At 38.8% G+C, this 27,059-nt stretch overlaps 1 protein-coding gene across 1 annotated transcript in view; it reads left to right on the top strand.

Annotated features, from left to right (window-relative positions):
• The first annotated feature begins 3,961 nt into the window (after nt 1-3,961).
• Nucleotides 3,962-27,059, top strand: part of LOC146657074 (netrin receptor UNC5D-like) — a 289,291-nt gene continuing 266,193 nt past the window's right edge. Inside the window, exon 1 of the mRNA XM_085424935.1 lies at nt 3,962-4,405. Coding sequence (XP_085281061.1) covers nt 4,321-4,405 — 85 coding nt within the window. The 5' untranslated portion in view covers nt 3,962-4,320. The remainder of the gene's footprint in view (nt 4,406-27,059) is intronic.

Below are 27,059 nucleotides of genomic sequence, written 5' to 3'. Positions count from 1 at the left end.
CCTCTCGTCGCTGGATGATTGTACCCCTAACGTTAGTGTTCTCACAGCTCTTGTGCTTCATATTTGTGATTTGTGATTAGTTGGTGACCTGCCTTCTCGTCTGCCTCAGATCTTCCCCCCAGACCTGCGACCTCCCTGCTGCGGGAACGTGTGTGAGTGTGAGCGAAGAAGACGTGAGCGAGTTACCCTGTGATTCCCCCGGAGTTTTGGATCCCTTCACTGTACATATATTGCACTGGCACTGTAAATAAACTACACCTTGGAGATACCTTACCGCTCTGCGTTTGAATCCCTGTACCAGATCATGACAGAAATTCCACCACCATTAACACTTTACCCTTTGAAAAACCTACTAGAAGCTCTTTTCTGAAATGAGGAGTCTCTGTCATATTTCAGGCATGCCTATCGAACAAAATGACTGGGTTTGTGTCAGAAGTTAGTGAGGGTGGTCTCTGTCTCTGCAGTTACCTTTGGAAAAACCAGGAAACTGTTCTGTCTTTGATATATTCGGAGGTGTCAAAACTTGTTATGAATGGTACAGGGGAGGTCGTCAAATGTCATCTTTATAGGGGGAAAGAGCTAAAACCAAAAAACGATGGATGAAATATCTTTTAGAAGAATGGTGTTCAGTCCATCCACTAGCGTTCATGAGACTTGTGGAATCAGTGGCAAAGTGCATTAAAGTTGTGGTTTTCTTTCTTTTTTTCCCACTCATCTGTAATTTGTCAGATGGCCACACTGTAACTCAGTGATGGGTTTTTAATTGTTTTGTGGTGAACAAAAGCATTGCCCCTGACACACCTGCTAATGGAACCATCTGTTTTTGGTCATTTGTATGGGTCAAAACTGAAGTCACGTTGTCAAAACTGCTATTACAGTAAGTGAAACAGTCTATGTGGATAAAAAAACGTGAAGAGTTTTCCATTGCTTTTACACAAAATGCATTAAGTTGCCACATATTTTCAAACTCCAGTAACTCTGCAAAGAACATTATTTAAAATGCTAAAAACCTGTTTACAAAAACCCCACAGATGGTAAATTCTGTACATTTCTACAAAGAACATCAAGAATCTTTGTAGAAGACTTTCCTCTGACTTGCGATCTATCCAGTAACAAACAAAAAAACACAGTGTTTTCTGTTTTGTCCATAAATTTTAACCACAATTTTGTGTATTTTCTTGTAGAGTAAATCAAGCTGTTGTTGTTACCTATGTTGTCTTCAGGGAAGTCTGCAGTGACTCTGCAGGGATTATATTTGCTCTGTTCACCTCTGCAACTGAATTCAAGTCAAAAGGTTTACAGTTTTGTTGGACTTATTCAGCTCATTTACTATGTATTTCTGTGCATAAACAATAAATGTGACCTTCAATGCCCTAGAAGTTTTAAAAGTAAGTAATTCAGAAAGAAAAAATGTATGTTTCATACATCAGGACTTGAAAACAAGTCAAATTCGACCCAAACAATGTTGATGAAAACACTCCAACTTTCACCCTAAGAAGAAGTAAAACTTTACAGTACAGCATGATGTGCAATAATTATTGAGTTTACTATTTTTTACAGTAGCAATGGTTAGCACAACCAGGAGTGGTCACCTTAAATTGGGAAGGCCCTACATTCAGCCCCAACCAGTTTGAGTTTTTCTGTGTGAATATTGCTTGAGCTGATTGAGATGTTGTCCCTGTACCTGTGTGGGTTCTCTGCGAGTGCTCTGGCTTTCTCCCACCATCCATCTGCTGTTAGGTTAATTGGTGATTCAAAAAAATTGGCCGTAGGTGTGAATGTGAGCATGTCTGTCTCTCTGTATTAGCCACGTGATGGACTGGTAACCTATGTTGGGTGTAGCCTGCCCCTTGTGCTGACAGCTGAGATAGTCTCTAGAACTCCTCCATCCACAAGCCCCCACCTGCTCCTTCCCTGGTCCTGTGACCTTATATTGGGTAATCAGTTAAGAAAAGGATCAATTGATTGACAATATTTTCCACAGAATCTTAAGTGAAAATTAATAGAAAATTTAAAAGCATTTATATTAATGATTTTCTAAAAATGTATTATTTACTGTGAACTGAACATCCATATTATTTAGTATCCTCAGCTAATCATCATTTTAAATTCAGTATTGACTTAACTGTCATGGATATTAACAACAGCCAGTGATTGTCTTTAAACTGAAGGCCTGGATGGATGTCACATCGGTACCTCTAATACCGTGGACAATTCCAGACAGCACCGTTAAGATACAGACTATACATTTGTTAGGATACAGTCATAGTTGATTTTGGTCTTGCAATTTATTTTTTTGATTGTAAAGTACAGGTATGAATAAAAAAACAACAACATTGTTTCACTGTACATGTTGCGCAGTCTAGAGTTTTTGTTGTTGTTGTTGTTTTAAATTAATCCTTTATTTATCCAGGTAAAAATCTCACTGAGAATAGGAGTAGGTTTAGGTTTAGATGGGAGTTATTTTAGCCACATGTTAAATAAGCTCATTGTCAGAAACTAGAAGATGTTATCTTTCCAATAAAGTCTCACACATTGATTTTTGTTTCACTGTTCCTCTGTTCCATTTGGCTGTTTCAAATAGGCGAAAATTCAATATAAAGGGTTGAACTTACTACAAATCCTAGTGCCAGATGGGACTTGACCTGATGTTAAGAGTCCCATTATTCTTTCCACCAAGTACAGTAATAATAATAATGGATTGGATTTATATAGCGCTTTTCAAGGCACCCAAAACGCTTTACAATGCCACTATTCATTCACACACTGGTGGAGGCAAGCTACGGTTGTAGCCACAGTTGCCCTGGGGCAGACTGACAGAAGCGAGGCTGCCATATCGCGCCATCGGCCCCTCTGGCCAACACCAGTAGGGTAAAGCGTCTTGCCCAAGGACACAATGACCAGGACAGAGAGCCCAGGGATCGAACCGGCGACCTTCTGGTTACAGATACGCTTCCCAACCACCCTGAGCCACGGTCGCCCCACAGTCTTTGCATCTTGACCACTAAAACTGTTCATGGACAGAAGCTGAAGGTCTTCTGCCCATAAGAAGAAGAGAAGGGTTAGTGAAGTTGGAACACTGCCCAGCATCAGTAAAAGTACATGTCACAGACTGTGGAGATTTATTCTAAACATAAATGTGTTATTTCAGATTGCATATAACTATGAGGTCCTTAAAATGATGACACTGTACCTTTGATGCCGCTGCCTAGCAAAAAGGAAAAGACCTTGAAAATGAGACCTATTAGCCTGCTGGGTCTGGCTGCATGCATGCCAAGTTTGAAGCACAGTTGTTGAAATTGGTGAAGACAAAAAAGACGATGGTTATAGTTTATTTTTTTCTTTTAATAACTGAGATGATGCCACTGAATTAAACCAAGTTCAGAATACCTAAGTCTGCTACACTGTATTTCATAAAAACATACATGGAAAAATCTACAGGTTAGAAGTTGCTTCCAAGCTTCATCAAAATTACACTCGTTTGTAATCAATCAAAGTATTATCATTTTGGACACAAATGAGTAGTGTGCTCAGAGTCAGTATCTGCTTTTCTCAGCTGGTATTGAGGTTTTGTAATGAGGTGTTTTACCATGATTACATACCTATTTTTTTTTTTCTTTTTCAAAAATTTCATTTATTCATCACATATAAGAATACCAGCAAACATACCTTGGAGCTGAGGGGCACATTAAAAGAAAATCACACTGGCGCGTTTCTGTTGATCAGTGCTCTACTTTGGCTATAATTGATCAGATTATACCGGACACTGTGAGACACAGCTTTGTGCTGGTTGGAAATGAAGCCGTTTTCCTCCCACTTTTCTTCTTCGGACAGTTTCTCCAAACCTGTAAACTGTATCATCATCCTTCACGCCTTTGCTGGGCTGCTTGGTGCGTTACTGTAAAAGAAGAAACATTTGACTGATTAGGCCTACGAGTAGCCTACCACTCCGTCTCCTCCTCTCCGCCTTTCTCACTCTGCCATTGGTTAGCACAGGGCAGGCTCCGGGATGATGATGCCTGGAAAGGGGGGTAAACTCGGAGCGCACGTCTCCCCTGCTGCGCACACACGCACAGCAAAAGTGAAGTGAAGATGCTTTTTCCCTTTCGACAAACAGTCCAGCCCGCCAGCCGTTCACTTCTCCTGCTGCCGCTGCTCCTCCTTCTCCCAACAGAGCGTCCAACTGTCCGCTTCCCTGGTTTACACGAGGAACTTGCGCTGCCGGGGCTCGTCCAGCTCGGAGGAGGAGGCAAGAGCAGGCATCAGAGACCCGGAGCACCGTCAGCTCTATAGCGTATCCGTGGAGAGCTACGCGTCGGTATGGGCACGCTGACAAAAGGACGTTACCTCGTTCTGAGGGGGCTCCTGCTGCTTATTTATTGCACAGCATCGGTTATTTCCAAAGGTAAGAGCTGTGTGTGTCCGTGTGCATGCGTGCCTACTTTGGGTGTTTACTGCGCTGTAAGCGCTTTCAGCCGGTCGGTAAAAGAAGAGAGACAATTATTGGGTGCCATCCCCGTGGTTACGCACCACCTGTCACGATTTTTGGTTCATGTTTGAGGTTTACAAATACTTCCCAGCTCACATTCAGTATTCAGCAGGTGATCCTGAGTCTCACTCGGACTTCAGATTTCCACTATTTGAGCATTCTCTCTTCACTGCGCAGTGGAGCTTCTGCTATTGATTCATCAAGCCACAGCTCGCGCCGTCAAGTTCCTACACTCTTGGTCTTTTTTTACGTCTCCCCTCGAATCGATGCCAGTCGTCCCATTCCACTAAGTTTTTAGTCGTGAATGAATCCATCACCGTGACTGCGCTGTAATCAGCACTGCTGGCTTTAATGAAGGCACGCCTGTGCAACAGGCATGCCATTTTATCTGAGAGTTCCAGAGCTAGTCCTCCTTTTTAACCCTCCTCTCGTGTTAGGGTCGGCACCGACCCATTTTAAATTTCAAATGCATAAAAAAATCACATACATTTGTTTATTGTATCAAGGCTTTTTGACTTTGTCAGGAACCTCTATTTCTACAAAATAAAATAAAAAAAATTATTTTCACTAAATTATAAAATGCCCTAGTTGAAATTATGACCTTTGTGTTGTTAGGGTCGGTTTCGACCCAGGTATAATATTATGAGTATAAAGCAATAATTAAAGCCAAAACTGAAATCATAAGTGCACTGTCAGCTAAAACACTTACAGCAAGCGCCTCTCCTAATCATATGAGCTTTAGGGGATTCTTATTTTGCATGTTTTTTGCAGTATACCTGCACAAAAACAAAACAAAATAAACACGGGCATGTGAGGTGAATTCACTATTTGAGTGGCCATTTGACTTCCAGAGTGCACATTTACAATTTGCAGCATACAAAAAATGAGAAGAAGATTCACAGTGAGCTAAGTTCTGGATCATATTTTTGGTGAAAATGAAGGAGAGGACACAGAGCAGCATAGCGATTCAGATGGGCAGGTTTCTAAGGAGGAAGACAATGTGGACTATCATCCAGAAGACACAGACACATCTGATCAGAGGTGGAGGTCGCTGGTGCTGAAGCTACTCCTGCTGAAAGATTCAAGTCCAAAAATGGTAAGATCTTTTGGAGCTCAGTACCTCATGATGTACATGGCAGGGCAGCTGCTGCAAATGTCATCAAAATGACCCCTGGAATCACAAGGTTTGCTCTGACCAAAGTCAGTGACATCAAGAGATGTTTTGAGATATTTATGCCATTGTCACTAGAAAGAATCATCATTACTATGATAAACCTTGAAGGAAAAAAAGTCAATGGCGACATGATGAGGAATACCTGGATGCTTTCATTGTTCTTGCTGGAGTGTACAGATGCTGCAATGAGGCCACTGATCGTCTATGGGATGCATCGACAGGCAGAAACATTTTCTGGGCAACGATGTCACTTCACACATTTGATATCATTTTGATTCAAGAGTCCTCAGATTTGACAACAGAGAGACCAGACCGAGGTCTGACAAACTTGCTCCCATCAGGGATGTCTGGGAGAGATGGGTGCAGCTTCTTCCACTGATGTTCATCCCAGGGCCAGTGACAGTGGATGAATGTCTTGTCCACTTTTTGAGGAAAATGCCCCTTCCGGCAATATATACCCAGTAAGCAAGGGAAAAACGGCAGAAAAATCTGGGAAGCCTGTGATGCAAAAACCAACTATGCCTGGAATGTACAGATTTTCACAGTCAAAGCTGCGAGTGGCACCCCTGAGAAGAAACAATGAAAATGTGTGGTCCTCCATATGACCACTGGACTGCAGGATCACAATATCAGCTGTGATATTTTATTTTATTTTATTTTTTACCAGATATGACCTTGGACAAGAACTTCACAAAGGAAACTGAGGTGAAGCTGTATCATTGGGAAGTGATAAAAAGCCCACAATTACCCACGGCTATAACCAAAACAAAGGAGGAGAGGACTTTTTCTTTTTTTCAGTTTATATTAAAGGTCTACTGCTGAAAAAAAACAAACTTTTTTTGTCTTTTCTTGATGTAAATGTCTATGGGTTGAAATTGACCCGTAACACCATCGATGTCATTTTAGTTATTAATCTTAAAATGAAAAGAATCAATAAAACAGATTTATTTAAGAGATGTGTCCTATACCCCTCAGTAATACTCAGGTAACACAGAAACCTTTTATTTATTAATATGATTCTCTTGAGGTTAATTTTACAATTTTTTTTTTAATTGAAATCGAGGGGTATAGTGACAAAAAAAGACCCAGAGGCCCACACCAAAAGTATTAAAACCAACATTTTCATGGATAAGGAAGCCTAACAAGGTAACCAAGAGATGAGAAACAAATTGGATGATAACTTATTGTTTTTAGTATATTTTATAGCTGATTTAATTCACGGGTCAAAACCGACCCGCTAACATAAGAGATGATAACAGAAAGCTAACACGAGAGGAAGGTTAAATGATCCGCTTCCTGATATCACGAAGTGAATATAGTGCCAGAGCAATGTATGTAGAGGTTTGTGCGGGACGCAGAGATATTCATCAGCAGCTACCAGAGCGACTTCAACCAAGGGTTTTCGTTTCTTTTTAGAAGCCCACGGTGAAAGTGCTTTACATTTACTTGATAAAAATACCTTTGAATGAGAGGTGACTGTGACAAGTGGGGGTCGTGTTGAGGGTAGGAAATCTGCCCCTGCTTGATGTTCTATTTTCTTTCTTTTTCCAGAGAACCCAAAAGAACAAATACAAGAGGATAGATTTAGTCCCTTAAACACACACACAAAAAAAATCCATGTTAAATCATCTTTATTTAATACACACTGTACAGTTTTCTGTAGCCTGTATTGGTTTTAGAGATTTTAAGCTGTTGCACTGAACCACATCACCCGTTTGAATCAGATGTTACAGAACAAGCCTACAACCCAACCAGAATATGCCCTGCAGACATCTGGTTGTGTCTGTGTTGATCTTATGACTCTCACATCTCCATATTTTAGCCACTTAAATAGCAGTAGCACAGAGCAGAGTGCCTGAGAGTGAGATGGTATTTGGTGTTAAAGGTTCCCTGCAGGTTTAACTGGTTACATAGCAGCCTGTGGAGCTGAACAGAGTTCAGATTAACGTTACACGACTTTACGCATCATGAATGTGCAAAGTCTGCTTTTTTTCATTGTGAAGCCAGAAACTCTGGCTTTTTTCCACCTTATTGCTGCAATCTGTTTGCCGTGAAGAAACTGATATACATCATCTTCCACAAATGTAAAAAAATATTCTCACCCTGCACATGCCACTCATTCAGAATAACTCAAATATACATTATCTTGCAAAATATGCATCATTGTTTTTCTTCATATTCTGCAGAGAATCTAAAATCTCAAAAATGCAAAAAGTGATTTGTTTTTCATTATTCATTTATGAATCCTACACACACCCACAAAACAAATAACGCCTTCACACTTGATTTTATGCTCAAGTCAAAAAAAGGAAATTAAAAAATGGATCAGAGAGCGAACTCTGATCCATTTTAGTAAAAGACGGGAAGTCATTGACCAGCGTGCAGGGAGTTAGACTGGCAGCAACACAAACACTGTGTTAAAATAATGATTGTTTACATTTTTGTAAACAAACTATTGCCGGTTCTCTCTTGTCGATTAGATGTGGAGACAGCTGTCATCAATCTGTTGTACATTAACTTGTAATTATGAGGATATTAGGATAAGGAATGCAAGTATGCAGCAGGATCTTGTAATGATGGCAGTTTCATTTCGACCAAACGGAAATAGGTAGGTCTGCTGTCATTACTGATCAGTCACACACAGAAAAATAGAGTTAAACTGGGGGTTCCATTTATTCTTGAAGGTAACATTAAATATTGAGTGAATATGATGTTATGAAACCAACATACTTTACTTATGACACATCCCTCTAATTTCAAGCCACCAGTCATAATTAGGACCTCGAAGCTGGGCAGAAATTCAGAAAAGTGATGCAGGGGAAAAAAAGCACAATAAGACCAGAGAACAGTAGAGCTGTCAGGCAGGCCACAAATGTTCACACCAGCAAACATCATGAATTACTGTGTGCTGAAAAGTTGTTAGATTGGATTTTGATCAGTGGTCCCAAAAAACATTTTGCCTACCACTACTTTAAATAATTTCATCATTATTAATGGTGACATTTTTATGGATGTCTTCATCAGTAGTTTCTGTTAGCCTACAGACAGACGTTGGAATTAACTTGCATTAACTAAAATGGTTTACAGGTTTTATTCACTTTTTACTGTTCTTAATGGATGTAATTACTGATCATTAACCTTAATAATAATGGATTGGATTTATATAGCGCTTTTCAAGGCACCCAAAGCGCTTTACAATACCACTATTCATTCACTCTCACATTCACACACTGGTGGAGGCAAGCTACGGTTGTAGCCACAGCTGCCCTGGGGCAGACTGACAGAAGCGAGGCTGCCATATCGCGCCATCGGCCCCTCTGGCCAACACCAGTAGGCAAGTAGGGTAAAGTGTCTTGCCCAAGGACACAACAACCAGGAGAGAGAGAGCCCAGGGATCGAACCGGCAACCTTCCGGTTACAGATGCGATTCCCAACCCCCTGAGCCACAGTCGCCTTAAAGGTCATACTAATTAAATAAAGGTTATGTAGTAATAACAACAACAACAACAACAACAACAATAATAATTTGTAGAAAATGCGCATCACTTGTCTGTTTTGGTAGTGGGATGGCATCTACAATGTACTACAAACTAACTTATCAACATAAGCAACTTAACTTCTCCTACCTTGAGTTGTGGCTTGTCTCTTCAAGTAGCCCCTTCAATTTTAATCAATCAGTTTCTACCATGCCTAAAGATGAGGCATACATTTTGGGTGAACACATCAAAATGTTCTAATATAACCTAAAATCTATTGTGTAAAAATCACGTGAGCAAGTTTGTCTAGGACAAGGAATAGGAATTAAGCCAGGGACCACTGTGAGTACCTCGAATGGTGAAAAAAAGGAACCATTAAAGCACACAACTACAAGCAGATTGCCAATGTTCTAGTAAGTCACTGATTCAAATTCTATTTGTTACCAATTTTTCCCATAAAATTAAATAAAGGTGTAAATTGATAGCTGGATATATTAATTAAAATAAAAAAATGAAAGTAAAGACAACAGTATTGTTGTGTATAGCTTTTTATTCATGCCTAATGCATTATGTAGCTAATCAGTTCATGCGGAACTGCATCCCTTTCTACACACATAACACAGAAATACAAAAAAGGATTATTACAGAGGCATTTATAAAAACAAAACATAAAGATGATTTCGTTTTTTAAACTGAAACACTTTCCATTAGGGAAGTATTGAAACAAAAAGGAAATGAAAGTTTAAAAGATTCCTTTTATCTTAGGGTGTGTAATGTCACAAAAGAAATACACAACAAACTTTTATTTGCTTTTTGTCTGTGTGTGTATCAAATGAAAAATGATTGTAACTTTTTCCAATTTTGTTTTCTCAGTTGCAGATTTAAAAAAAGAGAATGTTGAATTGTTTGGCAATCTCTACCTTCTGGTTGCATATATTTATGACAAATTAAAGAGTGACTCCAGCAAGTTATTATTATAGTGGTTAGCAGAAGGGGTTAGAATGGAGGCAGTAAAAAATGTTTGGTGATAGCATGTAATAGTTAGAAAGGTCTAAATTGACTGGATCCTACAAGTTCTACATCAACATACTCAAGCAAAATATGGAATGCTTGAATTTTTACTGATATGTGACTCCAGCCTTTACTTTAGGATTTAGACTCTTGTAAGAGTCTACATAGATGCACAAAATACATGAAAAAGCTTGACAGTATGAGACTATGTGCAGGTTCTCTCTGTATAAATACACATTTCTCTGTGGTTTTTCTTCAAAATTTGTTTAGCAGAATGAATACAATTTGCAGACAGCCAGAAGACATGAAAGTTAAACAGGTCAGTAAATGGCACACAGATTTCTTATCATCTTGAGTTCCTATATATTAAGGAAGTCGCCATCAAAAAGCTGACAGAAGCAGAAGTGTCGGCCCAGCATTCCTTGGACAGACTGTTTGTACTTTGCTCGAAGAACACAGAATTAATTTTGACTGAATTCAAACTTAAGTCAGGAGCACAAGCACATTCAAAAGATGCTCAATGTTTCTATTTGTAGTCATTTTTATGTGGCGCCCTTCAGGGTGTTTACAGAGGTGTGGAAAGCAGCAAAAAGACACGGAACAGAATAGAGCAGTCGTCAGGGAGAATGGATAGGACATTAATTTAATCAGAAAGGAGGAGCTGGGGTGGAGGTGGGTTTCAAATTGGCTTGCAGATTAACAGTATCTGTGGGCAGGCTAAAGCAGCTTAATGTATATACAACTATAACACGAGGCGTCAGCTGATGTGGACTGGCACTGAGAACATGATCTGGTTTCATCTGAGCTTCACTTCACAACCTGCCTGCCTAGCATCCCGATTAAGTGTGGGACCATATCAAAAATAGTTCAGCAAATGATTATCTTCCGTATGTCCATTTTTTTCTTGAGGAGCAATTTTTGTCTATAGAATGTCAAAAAGATGAAAATACTGATTTCCAAAAAACAGAGGTCTTGAGTTTAATTAAATATCATAGAAAAAACAAAAGAAAACAACACATTTTAAAAAGTGAAAGATGTTTTATTATTTTTTTATACAGATTGTGCTTAAAAAGCATTACAGGTACTAATGGGCTGTCAAAACAGAGGCAGGGCATTTGAATGCTCGACTCTACCTTGTTGCATGTTACAACTTTTCTGCATATCACATCATTTTTAAAGGCCATGCATGTCATGACAGGTGTCACACTTTCCCACAAGTTTAGTCCTTGAATCAAACAGTAGCAAACAGCAGCAGTCCTGCTGCTCTGCGGGTCTCGATGGTCCTAGCTTGAACTCAGCGAGATTTAAGCTCTTAAAGATCAATAGCTGATGTTCGCAGGCCCCCACTGGCTCAGAACGAGACTCACGCAAGGGGTCATGAAAGAGGGGTCCTCCATGTGTAACACAGCCATGAGTGAGGATGATGTGGCCCATGGGGGATCTTGAAAAGGCTTTTCATCTTTTGTCTCACAGTTCTGATGAAATAAGGGCTATTTCAAGAAGCTTTGTCCAGGGTTGTAATGGGAATTTCTTGTAGATCAGCAATCTGCTATTGGTGTGTATTTATCTCATAATGAAGCTCTGCTTAGACATGCAAAAGGGTATGCGAGTGCACTGATATGTAATATCCCTTCTTACCTATCTTCTGATGAGGCTCTCGTTGATTTCTCTCGACATGCAGGCATTTATTTGGGACTTGATGATTAATTTATGTGATGTGTGATTTTAGCAAGATAGAGTGTTGTGTATTGAGAGAAGTAATGAGCAATGGGATTATCTGATATTTGATTGAGGATTGCTGAAGTCGCCCAGTTCATTTGTCAGTAAAGCTGCTAGGTCTGCTTTAAGTTTAGCTAATACTCTATATGACTACAAGAATATGTTGTGAGATTAGACTACAGAGCTGCTAATGTTTGCCTTGCTGGAATGATTCTCCATTCTGCATGCATGCACATATGCCCAGGCCCCTGGTGGTCACCTCATTTGATAAACATTAGCAGCAAACAGCATTGTCCCTGCTCCACAGATGCACAATTGTGTCAAGCCTTGCTAAAATAACCATCACCACATGTTGTGTGATGCTGTGCCCCTCTGTTATCCGTCTCCGCAGCCTAATTTGACACACAAACTTGTCTATTCTCCCAAGAGTTTTACTTCCTTGACCTTGAGCTGCAGATTGTACATCTCCCTCCCTGTTCTTCAGGTTGGGCATTTTTTTAAAAAGTGGAAAGAGAGAGAGAGAGAGCAGAGCACAAAGGATGCACAAAACTGTGGTTACTTTTGTTTTCAAGAAAAAAAAGGAAAAATCTCAAGGTTTTTTTATTTTCCTCTGCACTGTTTCATGAAAACAGACAAAGGTCAAATCTGTTATTTTCCCTCAGAGAAAGCAAAAGGGGCTCTTATATTTTCCCTGCCGATCCCAGAATGAATCATCATAGTCAGGTTGCTGTGGGTGACAATGTGTTCAGTTGCCAGATTTACATTTAAATGAAACCAAATGGCTGTACATTCAGAAATGATATACAGTAATGATCATGGTAATAAAAGCAAAGTCCTCTTTCATATTGGACCAGCTCCTACTCGGGATCACTGTCATTTGGGGACTTTGCAGGTACAGTCGGTGAGTTATGTCTTTGCTATGTCAAGACTATTACCTTCACATTTCAATGAGTGAATTCATCAGCATGCTGCCTAAGAGGCTTAATGTAGTTGGCAATCAGCCCTGCAGCTCATTGGCTTCTTCCATGGACCTGGTGCATGAATGCCATGATGGCACCGGCTCTGACATAAACGGTAGTAACCAGACCGAAAAGCAGCGCACATTTCGGTGCTTTATTTTCCTGAGCTGTGATACACTTTAGATTCTAGCCAATCATTTTACGTTTCCGAGGATAGTAGGCGGGTCCAGGTACGTACGTTCTTTTAGAGCAGAGCTACAGATTAAAAATGCCTAAGGCGAAGCGGTCAAAAGTCTGGCTGTACTTCACAGCAAAAGATGCAAACTCAGCAGCCTGCAACAAGTGCTTTAAGGTGATACTGTGCAAAGGAGGTAACACCTCAAATCCGATGAAACACCTGGCGACGCATAGTGTTTTCTTAAAAGCCGAAAAATGCGCCGTATTTGATAGCTTGCTGCGAGACCTCACACTGAGCACATCTACTGCGGGTGTGGTGCCTGTTATCGGACCCGGAGTTAGCAACATCCCCCAAAAACCCGAAGAGGAGAGTCCTGGCCCCTATCCCTGCCAGTGTAGCAGAAATGATGATGGCAGCAGCAGCCGTTCTTCTCTGCGTGAGTAGCTTAATGTTGTTCGTGTGTCATTTACGTTGAGTAGGCTAACCACGTTATTACATTAATGCATGTAAGGTGAACTAGCAAACACCGTCGTAGTTACATGCGGCTGTCTTCTTGTTTGATGGCAGATGCTCCCTTCACCCTGGCCAAAAAGGCTAAAATGACCAAAGAAAAAGTGGAAAACAGTTAAACATGAGAGGTTTTTGGACAAAGTTTGTGTTTTTTCCATTGTTTAAGCACTGCTTCCAGCCAAGAGTGATACCATATATGCCCCATAGCTGCAGAAAAGGCTAACATTGTTATCTTTTTACAAAAAAACAGCTGAACATGAGAGGTTTTTGGACCAATTTTGTGTTCTCCATTCTTTAAGCACCGGTTTAAGCACCGTTTATGCACCGGCACCGTTTCAAAAGTACCGGTTTGGCACCGGTATCGGATAAAACCTAAACGATACTCATCCCTATGAATGACACTGAGATATTTTTTTCCAGCTACTGTATCTTTCATGCATCTATAGGTTTTTGCTATTTTCCTTGATACAAGGCCCTGATACAGTTACAGTATAGTTCCATTTAGGTGGCATCATCTGGGAATCTAGTCTTTCTGCATAATGGATGAAATAAAAGTGGCTGCCACAGCTTAAGTCATTCTGTTGATATACTTTAGTGTTGGACATAGAAAACATTATGCCACTAATTGCAACAGTCAGTATAATCGAATGACCATACGGTTGTTTGTGGTGGCAAAGCTTGATAAAAAGGAGCCTACACTATTTCAATGCAATATTTTAATTAAAAAAATAATTTAGTGCTTATTTTGACATATTAAAGGACCTTTACTTTGCAGGCAAGATGCACTCTGGGCTGACAGGGGAAACTGGTCATAAATGCACAAAAAAAAAATCATATTCTTCGAGTTCTTTTGTATTTTCATACTGATAACAGTAATGATTTACTCGCAATTTAAACATGTTAAATTACGTAGGTTAACATTTAAATAGCAATATGAGTACAGCGTTCCGAACAATAGCCACAGATCAAATATTAATAATAGATAAATCATACATATAACAAGTAATAAAGAGATAAAATAAGCTGTGCTTTAACATTTGCAGCCATTAAGTGAATCTCACTGTGTTTCTGTAAGGTCTGAAAAGTTTTGCATGTCTTTTTAATAAACATATACTTGTTGCTGCAAACTGTAATTGCTCAAACTTGTACAGCAGAGTGATTAAAGCATCTATTCAATTAAAAGACAGTTTTCTAATAATGGATGTGGGCATGGTAGACACAAACAAATAAAGCATAGCTCACAGGCTGTCATATCATATGCATTCAAATGCTTCACTATTAAAGCCCTGTGGAAAAATGTGGGCTTTCTGTCCACTGATGCATTAGGGTTTTTAATTTAAAATTGTTAAATGAAGTCTTGACCTTTGCATTATAGTTGCAATCCCTATTATCATAATTTCCCAACTTTGGGATACATATTGTATATCCCAGTTGAAGTTGGAAAATTAGCTTACTGAGTAGTTCTTAGCTTACTGAGTAGCTCTGTGTTAGCGCAGATAATGGTGCTTGAATAAAAGTCTATGCAGAGATTATTATTCCTTGGCTTTTAACCTCAGTGAGACTTAGTTTCTTTTTTAATGCAGTAGTTATTTAATTAATGATTTCACTCTTCTTTTATTTGTTTTTTATTTATATCTCATGTAATTTTATTTTACAGTTCCAATGTACAGCACTTTGTGTCAGCTGTGGTTGTTTTAAAGTGCTTTATAAATAAAGTTGATGATGATGATGATGATGGAATAAGTCACAACTTGCCAGCGTAACATTATATATCTGCTACTATCAATTGCTCCGTTATTCACAAGGGCTCACTACAGCAGATAGCTCAATATATTTGATTTGGCCAATTGTCTTCCTGGTTTAAAGAAAGGTTATTGTGTGTCCTCCATGTCTTAAACCAGGGATCTTTTGCTTGTTAGGTGAATGTGTAAACCACTACTCTATGGAGCTGATAGCTTTAAGACATATTAAATGGCATCATCTGGGTATTTAGTCTTTCTGCATACTGGATGAAATAAATGTGGCATATGTTAAATTAAAATGCAGTGGATTTGAATTGATAAATCAAACGAAGATCAAAGCCTGCTTGTAAAACATGTAGTGATTGGTGATATTTTGTTTTAAAATTAGGTTAATTCTGGTACTTGTGCTTCACACCACTTAATGTAACCTTTAAAGTATCTGTAGTTTTCAGAAAAAAGCAAGAAATATTCCAACCAAATGTAAAACAAACCAAAACAACAAAACGACTGAAAAGCACAATTAAAATAAAAATGATAATTCTGTGTTTGTAAAATGTATATGTGTATAAAAGTGCGTACAATATAAAATTATCTTTTCCCTTAAGCAGTAGTGTGTATTTCGCTGTCATGAGACAGGCCAGCTGTTTCATGCGACACCACACTGAAAACATCTGGAAGCGATGTAGACACCCACATTTTGTTTTTATAAAGCTTTATTATCTATATAATAAAAGGAATTTGTGAGTATTGAAGTTATTGACCCACCAATCTCAAAATATATGTCTACTTTACCTTAGGACCCATCACTATCCGAATCTGCAGTTAAAACAACTGTCACTTATTTGTGGCGATAACCCCAGCACAAAAAGAGAGTATTTATGAAAAATAATTGCTGGTATGTGTTTTTTCACATTCATTTGCTGTAGAGCTACTGCTGGTACTACATCCATGTAGCTGCAGTAATACACTCCAAATTTAGAGGTGTCAGGTTGTGCAGGCTCCATGAACTTCTCCAAATCTGTGTTTACAGATGGTGTGCACCAGATGAGCTTTTTACAAGGCTGTTTTATGATAGCATCCTATTTAGCAAATCTCCAAGCAGCCATAAGGCCTACTGGGAGATGTGTGCATGTGTGAATGCGCCTGCTTCCACACAAAGACACAATTAAGAAACCCACACACAGTCCCATGTAAATTTTATTTATAGTGCATGTCTGGCCATATTTTGATAGCATCTGGGCGTGAGGTTCTACTTAATCAGAGACCAATGAAAAGTGATGCCTCTTCTCTTATCAAGTCAGAGAGAATTCAGTATTGTTATCGAGAAACATGTCCCGTTGATGTATGCGTCATGGCTGAAATCTATGTCAGGTTTGCTCCAGTAAATCGCCTTTTGAATGACTGGAGCTTCTAAGTGAATCCCTCATTTCGCCTCGTGCTGACAGTGGCTCAGGTGGTAGAGCGGCGTGTCTTCCAATTGGAAAAACAGTGATCAATCCTCTTCTTGTCCATGTGTAGAAGTGTTGGGCAATGTATTGAACTCTGAGTTGCCCTTTATGTATGAATGCTAGATCAAAAGTGGTTAGGTATAGATAAAAACACTTCATTAATGTGTGAGATTGGGAGAATGAGACTTAAAGTAAAAAACTGCTATGTAAGTCCTAGTCAATTCACCCAGTGGAACCACAGTAAAGAAGTGCAATGTTTCTATATCCAGTACACTGTGGATATTTATTTATTTTGCTCTATCAATGTAGGTCAGACTGTTACAGACTGAAGTGTCTCAATAACTAGATGGATTACTGTGCAATTTTATAAAGATGGCAAACTTTGATCTCTAATCCAAATTGCTTTAAAGATGCCCTAGAGTTTCCACTGAACCATCAAAATGTCAAATGATATACTCACATCTCATTTTGTACAGATATTTATGGTTCTTAGGTGATATATTCAAATAGTTCTGATGATTTGTTGCTGCTATCACATTGTTCCTACTACAGGTTGCTGTTATTAATTTTATATGAGCTAAGACAATATGTAACACTGCAACACATTCAGTTTTAAAACACTGAGAAATGCTATAATTACATATTTTTCCTATATTAAAGGTCTAGAATAGCACCTTGCAAGACTAGGAAGAATAACAATTGACATAATTCCACAATAAGAATGGCAGGAAGGTGAATGCCGCTAGTTTATATCCCAGCTACAAGACGGGACTATGAATGGTGCCTTTGAATATCTACAATTTTTACACTTTTATATTACTTGACTTTTTCATTTATGTCCCTGATTGGTTAGATTTAAATACAATTAGGGATGGCTTGAATTAAAACACAGCTAAATGCTATTAATTGACCAGCTAATCATTGACCTGTAAGTTCCTTGTTAGTGAAGGTTAGGTTGCTGGAGTGATTGTACAAAATATCCGCAGTAAACTTAAAAGCTGAAACAACATGATAGCACAGAGATGCATGTTCAGAATGTTTGCCTTTGTCTGGCAGCAATATAACTGGCAATCAGCTGTAACAGCTGTATTTTACCCTATCAAGTTCTAATCTAGCATCATCAGAATTTTCTGTTCATCCAATACTTCAGTTTGTCCATATATATTACTTATAGATTACTATGATAAAATACCTTCTAATAATGTAATTTACTATTGCAGCTTATTACATTAGTACCTTAAGCTAGTGTTAGCATATTTATATGCTAAACAAAGAAAGTGAACATTGTCTCTGCTAAACGTCAGCATATAATCTTTTTCATTTTAAGCATTTAAATAGCTACATCACAGCTACAAGGTTACAACATCTAGGTAGTATTCGTATACACATCCTATTCATAATTATGACTTGGAGACTTCTCTGAAAGCTCTCATATGTCCAAATAAGAACTCATGACACGATGACATGAAGTCATAAACAAGGAAATCGTTACTATGGTTACCTTTCCTTTCTATTATTTCTCAACTTGTCATTATTGCAGCCTCACAGAGTTGCTAACAATGGCTCATTATCTTTGCTCAGTATCTCCAATTCTGCATACCATTGAGCCTTTTCAGTTTTTTCCTACTTCAAGTAAATGCAAATTGGAGCAGTACCATGTTTTTAAAGACTTGTTAAATTAGGCCCAGCATTGAGATACAGAAGGACAAAGAAAGCGAAACGATAAGGAAAGGATTTTCTTTAACTGAGAAGTAAACCACATTGTAATCCAGGACTGTGAACTGGGCTCTCAAATACATAGATCACAGTTATATTTCATGGAGAACCGATGTATGGCCTTAAGATTCTCTGCTGTGGCTGTGTCTACTTTCATGGCCTTGGGTCAGCTGTTCAAACATGTCCTCTGTTGATCCGCGGTGCAGCAGCAGGCCTGTAGGGACAGAACATTGCTGAAGGACAAGTTGTGATGAATGGACTGCCAAGCACTAGTCCCAGCTCACTGTGCCTGTCTTGCCTGAAGGACCTCTTGGTCTCGCTGTTGGCCACATGTTAGTCATTGGTTCATGCTGTTTGTGAACAGTGGTTGTCACACACTGTTGCTGCAGGAAAAAGAAGTTTTTCCTTTTTTTCTCTCTTTTTTTTAACTTTCATGTATTTAAACAGTGCTTCATCATCTGGTTTATACTAGAGATTTATTTCCACTTAATATGAAAAATGCTCTAGAAGAGCCCATTGATAATCCAAAACAACAACCAGAGGTTTGCCAAGATCCTAAACAGAGTTATTTTTTCATCTCTTATTTTTGTTGAATACAGTGTGGGAAAATAGTATTTGACACCCTCCTGTATTTGTAGGTTTCCTCACTTACAAAGAAATGAGCGGCCTCTAATTTAATGGAAGTTTCCTCTTATTGGAGCAGGAAAGAATGTCAACCAAAAATCCAGAAAAAATGCATTACATAAAAGTTACAAATTGATTTGGATTGAGTGAAATAACTTTTTGAACCCCAAGCAAAACATGTCTTTGTACTTGGTGAAGAAACCCTTGTTGGCAAACACAGCAGTAACACGTTATTTGTAGTTGGTCACCAGGTGTGCATATATCTCAGCAGGGATTTTGGCCCACTCCTCCTTACAGAAACTCCAAGGACTGAGGTCTGGAGACAGGCGAGGCAGCTCTACAACCCTAATGTGGTTCTTAGCTGCTCCTCTGTTGACTCCTCTGTTGACTTGGTGGTATCTTTTGGGTTATTGTCATGCTTGAAGACAAAATGATTAAGGGAAGGAGATTTTCATGCAAGGTTTTACGATACATGACCCCATTCATTGGCCCTTCAATACGGTGAAGTCGTCCTGTACCCTTACAATAGCTAAATAGCCTCAAAGCATAATGTTTCTATCGCCATGCTTGACTGGTGATGATGTTCTTTCGGTCATACTCAACATTTCTGTTCTTCCAAAGTCAGCAGATTGATATGATTTTGGTTTTGGTTTCAGCTAACCACAGGACTTACTCTTATGGCTTATCTGAAAGCATTTAAATGTTGGCTGACAAACTTAAGACAGCTTTATACATGTGCCTTCTTCAGCAGGAGGACTTTGCTGACGTTGCAAGATATCAATCCATTATGCGGCCGTAGTGTGCTTCCTTCAGATCATTGAGAAGCTCCTCCTGTGTACATGCATTCTGTTCATCTGGACATAGCGTTTTGTTCAGCTTGAAGAAGGCTGAAGAAGTTACTTCAATGAGTGATGACACGTTTCTCTCACTGAAAATCATACGTTCAGGTGAACAGAATCAACTTTTTGGGGTTCCTCCTGTGTAGTTTGAACTGATCCACCACCTTTCTCATGATCATCCTCATCGCATGAGGCAAGATGTTGAATGGAGCTCCAAACAAAGGATGTTAAGGGCTATATGATGGTCTTGTACCAAAATGCAGCCTTCCATAGATCTCCAGTTTTATCCCAGTTATCATTTGACAGGTCTTTGGTTTTGCCCATGGCAGTGGAGAGGTTGGAATGGAAGAAACCGATTGTACAGACACATGTGATTTATATGCATAACAAATTTAAAACAGGAGTATCTGTAATTCACTGATTGGTTGATTAATTGGTTGATTCATTCAGTGTAATTTGTGTGCAGTTTGGACAGCCAGAATTTTGGCTGGGTTGTAGGGGATTTAATATTTATTTAAATCAATACCATGCAAATTAATGTATTTACTTTTATGTTTACATGTCAAAATAATATCTGTATGAAAGCTAGAACCTAAGGTATCCAGAACATTACATTTAAATGAGGGGTTCTGTGTTATTCACTGGCTGTAATGTTATGGCTGATGGATGTATGCAGATCATGATTATAATTTGGAGGTATTTTGAAAATTGTCTTAAGTTTAGTGTCTATTACCATTTTCCTTATCTTTTAAACATTGCTGCTAATTTAGAAAAATAACATAGCCTAGGTTTCCCACTGTTGTGACAAATTACCTTATTATGAAAGTAAGTCATTATATACAGAGGTAGTCTTTGTGCAGGGAATTGATATTATTTGTGCCAGTGTTTGGAGTTTTCACTTCAAATCACTTCACTTTAAATCAAATCACTTTTTTTTATTGTCACATCACATGTGCAGGCACACTGGCACAGCACATGCGAGTGAAATTCTTGTGTGCGAGCCCCACAAGCAACAGAGATGTGCAAACACAACAACACAAACGAGCAAAATACAAGAATGGCCAACCTGAAACTAATAAATATATGTACAATATATAATAGTGTATGCATTTCTGGATGTGTATACTAAATATTTTCCTACGTGTGTGTGTGTGTGTGTGTGTGTGTGTGTGTGTGTGTGTGTGTGTGTGTGTGTGTGTGTGTGTGTGTGTGTGTGTATACACATTTTTACAAATTAAATAGTAAAAAAATAAAATAAAATAATAATAATAATATTGTATTTTGTATTTTGTATTTTGTATTGATTACTGCATTCTTGAACAGCAGGAAGTATCATTAATACTAATAATATATTGTCTGTTATCCATGAAAGCTTTTTAAATACTGTAGGATGGTAATAATAAAAAATAGCCACACCACAGCTACTGTATAAAAGGCATCATAGATTCAGCCATAAATGCACTCATATTCCAAATAATAAACAGCCAGCAAAGACAAATAGAGCAGCTGGCTGCAGCCAGCCTTTTAATACTGTAACATTATCTTTCCTTTATATAGAATCTATAGAATCTTACCATAAACTGGCAAATGTATTTAAACTAGGCCAACACACTAAATGCCCAAATTGATGAGTGCCAAAAATATTTAGGGGTTACAGAAAGTGGCTTAGTATTTTTCTGAGCAACTTAACTATAAATATTTAAACAATTCTGGCCAGTGCACAAATTTATGTCTGCAAATTTAAAAAGAATTGTCTTTTCACATATTCCACCGTGATCTTTTTTTTCTCTCTGGTATTTACTGAAACTTTGCCTCTCTTTTGTTTCCATTTTGTAGATTGCTACACTCAATAAATAGAAAATGAATTGGGCACCAAAATTCCTTTTAAAAACGTGAAAAACAAAGCATCACACAGCCTCAATGTATAGTATGTACTGGGAAAAGAAATGAGCTCAGATAACAAGATCAGGTAACATTTTAAGGTGTGAGGCAGGAGATATGATGCCTCTGAACCACTGTGATTACATATTTGAGTAAATAATCAGACAATCCTTACATGGCATATTTTTTTGATATACTACACACAATTTTGTTTTTATTTTAACATGTCAAAAAAGAACAAAAAGAGGAAAAAGGCCTCAAACAAAGGTTTGGCCATAATCTGCTTTACTGAGCTGGTCACAGCTAGCCATTGCTCAGAAAGGCCTTTTTTTTTACCTGGTGCTATTCTCTCGGGTCTTTTTTAGGTGGTTTTCTTTGTGCAAAAGATTTTGTAGCTCAGTGAGATTCTTGTGCTGTGTTGCATGCACTGCTCCTTCAAGTACTATCCACAGACTGTCCACGGTGATGTTGGGATTGAGGTAATGTGTAGGATATAGCAAAGCCTTTTGTTTGTGCCTTTGTAGGTAGAGCATTGTTTGTTTTGAGGTGTCTGAGGATCACTGCCTTGTTGTTTTTAGACATTGACCTCTTTTTTTCCTTTTCAGCACTTTTTGTATTAATTTTGTTTTCTTTGCTTTGTTTTTTTTTTTAAAGGCTGTGATGTGATGTTACTTATATAGCTGGTAATAATGTAAATTTCATGTCAAAATTTCATTGACTAGAAAACTGACACATTTAAACTGAAGTAAAAAAAAATAGGATAAAAGATTTTGATTTGGACAAAAATAAAATAAAATGTTATTGTTGGGATTTTTTCAGTGTTTTATTTGTTCGTGAGTCAATCGGTTTGTCTGAGATTAAAGTTATTAGATTAGATTAGATAAAATAAAACTTTATCTAATCTAATCTAATAACTTTAATCTCAGCCCCTGGTGGGTTCCTCCTTGGTTTTTACACAGTTGAATAAACATCAAACAGAAAACTGATTAAATAGAAGTATGAGACGGTCGAGAATTTACGCCAGTGTCCTGTTATATTTTAGATAGCAAGGAGCAGACGGCCGAGTTTATTAAACTCCACCGAGATAGTGGTGACGCTAATCAGAAGGCTACACTGTCCAATTTCCCCAGCCGTTTACTTCCGGCCTACTCGACCTTCTGAGGACCCAGCCCACGTAGACTGCAAAGGCCGGGTCCTCAGGAGGATGCAGCCCATGAATTTGGACACGACCAATACCTGTTGCTTTATTTTTTGATTTCTTCCTGAATCCTAAACACTGCCAAAAATTGTTGTGCCTAAGCCAAATATGAACTCTAGAGTAGTATACTAGAATAGGGTAGTAGTTCAAAATGTTGCTTATTTAGCCTTATTATCCTTTCTATAGTCCCAGTTCACCCTTAGTCTGAAAAAGCTGTTTTGACACATTCATTTTCCCTTAGAGCCAACTTTCTTCTAATTGCTACCTTTGTAAATGGGAGGTTTGAGCAGAGGATAGGACTTCCATACTCACAGACAAGGTTTCATGCCTAAGATAAACATACAAAGCTCTCAGTGGCATCATTAAGAGCCAGAAAAAAGCAGTGTCTGCAGTCAGAACTCTTTATTTGAAATTCTGGCCATGTGTTAATAAATACTTGGAAATTCAAAAAAACTTCAGCCCAAGTGCGATATTTGTGGACTTTTTTAAATTAGATTTTTTTAATGACATTGACATTATATGGTTCGTTGCTCGTTTAGAGTACGCTTTCCCACAAAGTGTACACATTAAAAGTATAAGAAAAACTCATATAAACTTAAATGAACATTTATTGAGGAACGGTTTTCCTGACTGACAAAGGCACTTTTCACATATATAACACACATACAATTGCACTCCCATCCAAGGCAACTGGTTCATAGTTGTTAGTAGGGATGGCTACCGGTATCCGGTGCCATGATGGCACCGGTTCTGACATAAACGGTAGTAACCAGACCGAAAAGCAGCGCACATTTCGGTTCTTTATTTCGGTGTTTTTTTTCCCTGAGCTGTGATACACTTTAGATTCTAGCCAATCATTTTACGTTTCCGAGGATAGTAGGCAGGTCCAGGTACGTACGTTCTTTTAGAGCAGAGCTACAGATTAAAAATGCCCAAGGCGAAGCGGTCAAAAGTCTGGCTGTACTTCACAGCAAAAGATGCAAACTCAGCAGCCTGCAACAAGTGCTTTAAGGTGATACTGTGCAAAGGAGGTAACACCTCAAATCCGATGAAACACCTGGCGACGCATAGTGTTTTCTTAAAAGCCGAAAAATGCGCCGTATTTGATAGCTTGCTGCGAGACCTCACACTGAGCACATCTACTGCGGGTGTGGTGCCTGTTATCGGACCCGGAGTTAGCAACATCCCCCAAAAACCCGAAGAGGAGAGTCCTGGCCCCTATCCCTGCCAGTGTAGCAGAAATGATGATGGCAGCAGCAGCCGTTCTTCTCTGCGTGAGTAGCTTAATGTTGTTCGTGTGTCATTTACGTTGAGTAGGCTAACCACGTTATTACATTAATGCATGTAAGGTGAACTAGCAAACACCGTCATAGTTACATGCGGCTGTCTTCTTGTTTGATGGCAGATGCTCCCTTCACCCTGGCCAAAAAGGCTAAAATGACCAAAGAAAAAGTGGGAAAACAGTTAAACATGAGAGGTTTTTGGACAAAGTTTGTGTTTTTTCCATTGTTTAAGCACTGCTTCCAGCCAAGAGTGATACCATATATGCCCTATAGCTGCAGAAAAGGCTAACATTGTTATCTTTTTACAAAAAAACAGCTGAACATGAGAGGTTTTTGGACCAATTTTGTGTTCTCCATTCTTTAAGCACCGGTTTGAGCACCATTTAAGCACCGGCACCATTTCAAAAGTACCGGTTTGGCACCGGTATCGGATAAAACCTAAACGATACCCATCCCTAGTTGTTAGTGTAGCTGTAACATAGAGTTTCAGCAGAAATCACACCGCGAACCTGCAATGAGATAATGTGACCACAGCTTTTTTGTCTTCAAAGACTAAAGATCATTCATAAACACTGAACTGAGCATGTGTACACCATGGTACTTGACTGGCTGGCACAACAATAGTCTCCCACATATATAAGGACCACCTCAGGAAAGAAGGACCAATAGTCGCTTCTGCTGCTGAAGACAAATTCACCCGAGTCACCGCATACAGAAATTGCAAGTTAACAGCACCTCAGATTACAGCTCAGATAAATGCAACACATATATTTTCAGTAGCGGTAACATCACTATATCAACTATTCAGAGCAGACTGCGCGAATCAATGAACTGCTAAGAAACCACTACTAAGGAACAGCAACAAACAGAAGAGATGTGTTTGTTCCAAGAAACACAAGGAATGGACATTAGACCAGTGGAAATCTGTGCTTTGGTCTGATTAGTCCAGATTAGTTACGTTCTCACTGAATCATTCTATACTGTACAAACCTGTGGTAAAAGTTTAAGGATCTCCATTTTGAGGTTTCCAGGGCTCTCACTATGGTCTCATTGTTTTTGGTACTTTGACAACACAAGACACATTCAAATAAATAAGACAGTGGTGTACAGATTATTGGAACGCTACAAATCCACTTTTTTTACATTACAGAGAGCTCCCAGCTTTGCTTTCTTATTCAAAGGCACCTTGGTGGCTTCCTCCACAGTTTATGGTCTATCTGCTTTTGACAAGTCTGTTCACTCACTGGCCACACGAGCCACGTTTCTCAACATTACTCACCGCAAGTATCAACCTAGATTGACAAATGATCAGGAGCAGCCTCTCGACAGTTGTGGCCACTGTGAAACTGAGGGTAATATGAAAATACATTTAAAGCCTGTCACCATCGCTGAGACACCAAGGCATTAGTTTACAGCGTGCAGTAATAGGTTTTGGCATTTTTAAAGATAGACTTCTAGACAGGAAAATGAGGTAGCCATGTTTTGATGATAGCAGACAGATGTTGCTATCTCCTCTGGGTTTCTTGGTTGTGAAACACCTGAAATGTTTTCCCCCTCTAACCTTTTACAGCTTATTCGTCAATGGCTTATTCATAACTCTTTGAATTATAAGGCTGTTTGCACCATGTTTTAATGAGTATGACTTTGATGGGCTAATTGTGGGCCTTTTTCATTCGCTTTCAGTTGACTTGAGAGGTCCTGACAGCTGACTTTTAACCTGTTAAAGCATTTCCAATCTGAACATTATATTGTACTCTACCCTGCTTTGTCTTGGTGAGTAGTAGCTGTGTAACTCTTCAGTTCCTGATGTGCCTAAGGCATCCTCCTACTCCCTTCTTTTCATGCTCAAAATTCTCTTTTTTTAAACTCATTTTGGCTTTTGATGCAATCTCAGAGTTCTTCAGGGTCAGCCCCACTGTGGATTACTCAACCCTCCCATGTAAACCAGCGTGTATTCATCTCAACCTTGTGGGCCACATTGCATCTTTACTGATTTGCCATGGCTTGTGCCCACACACCATCCCAGGAAAAATGGACCTTTTGTTGCAGTTGTGTTTGCTTTTAGAACTACATTAGTGTTAGTTTGAATTAATAGTCGTTATGAAACAATGTGGCATGTACTGGATCACTCGCCTGAAGCTGCAGCTTGTTTGGGAACAGCTCATGTCAGCCGTTGATGCCTCTATGATTCAGATCAGTTCTCCCAACAGCTTATAGCATGAAATTATGTCCAGATGAAAACTGTCTGAAGACATTCTTTTGGTAATTGAAGGACCAGCAGTGAGCAGTGTTCATTAATGATGGCAGTCAAGTGTTAAAGAGATTCCCCCTGGCCATCACCTTTGACATATACTTGAGGACATGCTGGAATATAGAACAATGAGCATACATTTTATTTAATGTCGTTTGAGTGTGTGTGGTGTATACACTTTATGGTGTGTTTGAAAGCCTCATTGAAGAATTCAAGGTTGTTGCCCTACTGTGTTTACAAAGGGGTGTGTGGGAGAAGATATTCCCCACGTCTGCCAGACTAGATTTTAAACTTTTAAAATTAGAAAGTCTGTAACAGGCATGGACATTCAGCAGGACTAAGCAAAACTGAAAGCACATAAAAGACAGGAACCGCTAATAGCTTAATAACAACTATTAATTTGGTATTATTGGCACCAACATAGCATGGCCAGTTGGAAAATCACATGATGATGATGCTGTTATCTTGTTTGAAACTACTGAGGTAGAAAAAGAAGATCTTTTTGTGTAAAAAAAATATTAAAAGGTTTATTTGAATCAGATTTGTACTGGTGAAGGAACA

This window comes from Rhamphochromis longiceps, linkage group LG12, assembly GCF_057381845.1.
Source record: "Rhamphochromis longiceps isolate RC_006_pf linkage group LG12, R_longiceps_female_GT1.1, whole genome shotgun sequence".
Classification (NCBI taxonomy): Eukaryota; Metazoa; Chordata; class Actinopteri; order Cichliformes; family Cichlidae; genus Rhamphochromis; species Rhamphochromis longiceps.
The sequence above is the reverse complement of the archived record's forward strand: the minus strand, read 5'-3'. Positions and strand labels throughout refer to the sequence as shown.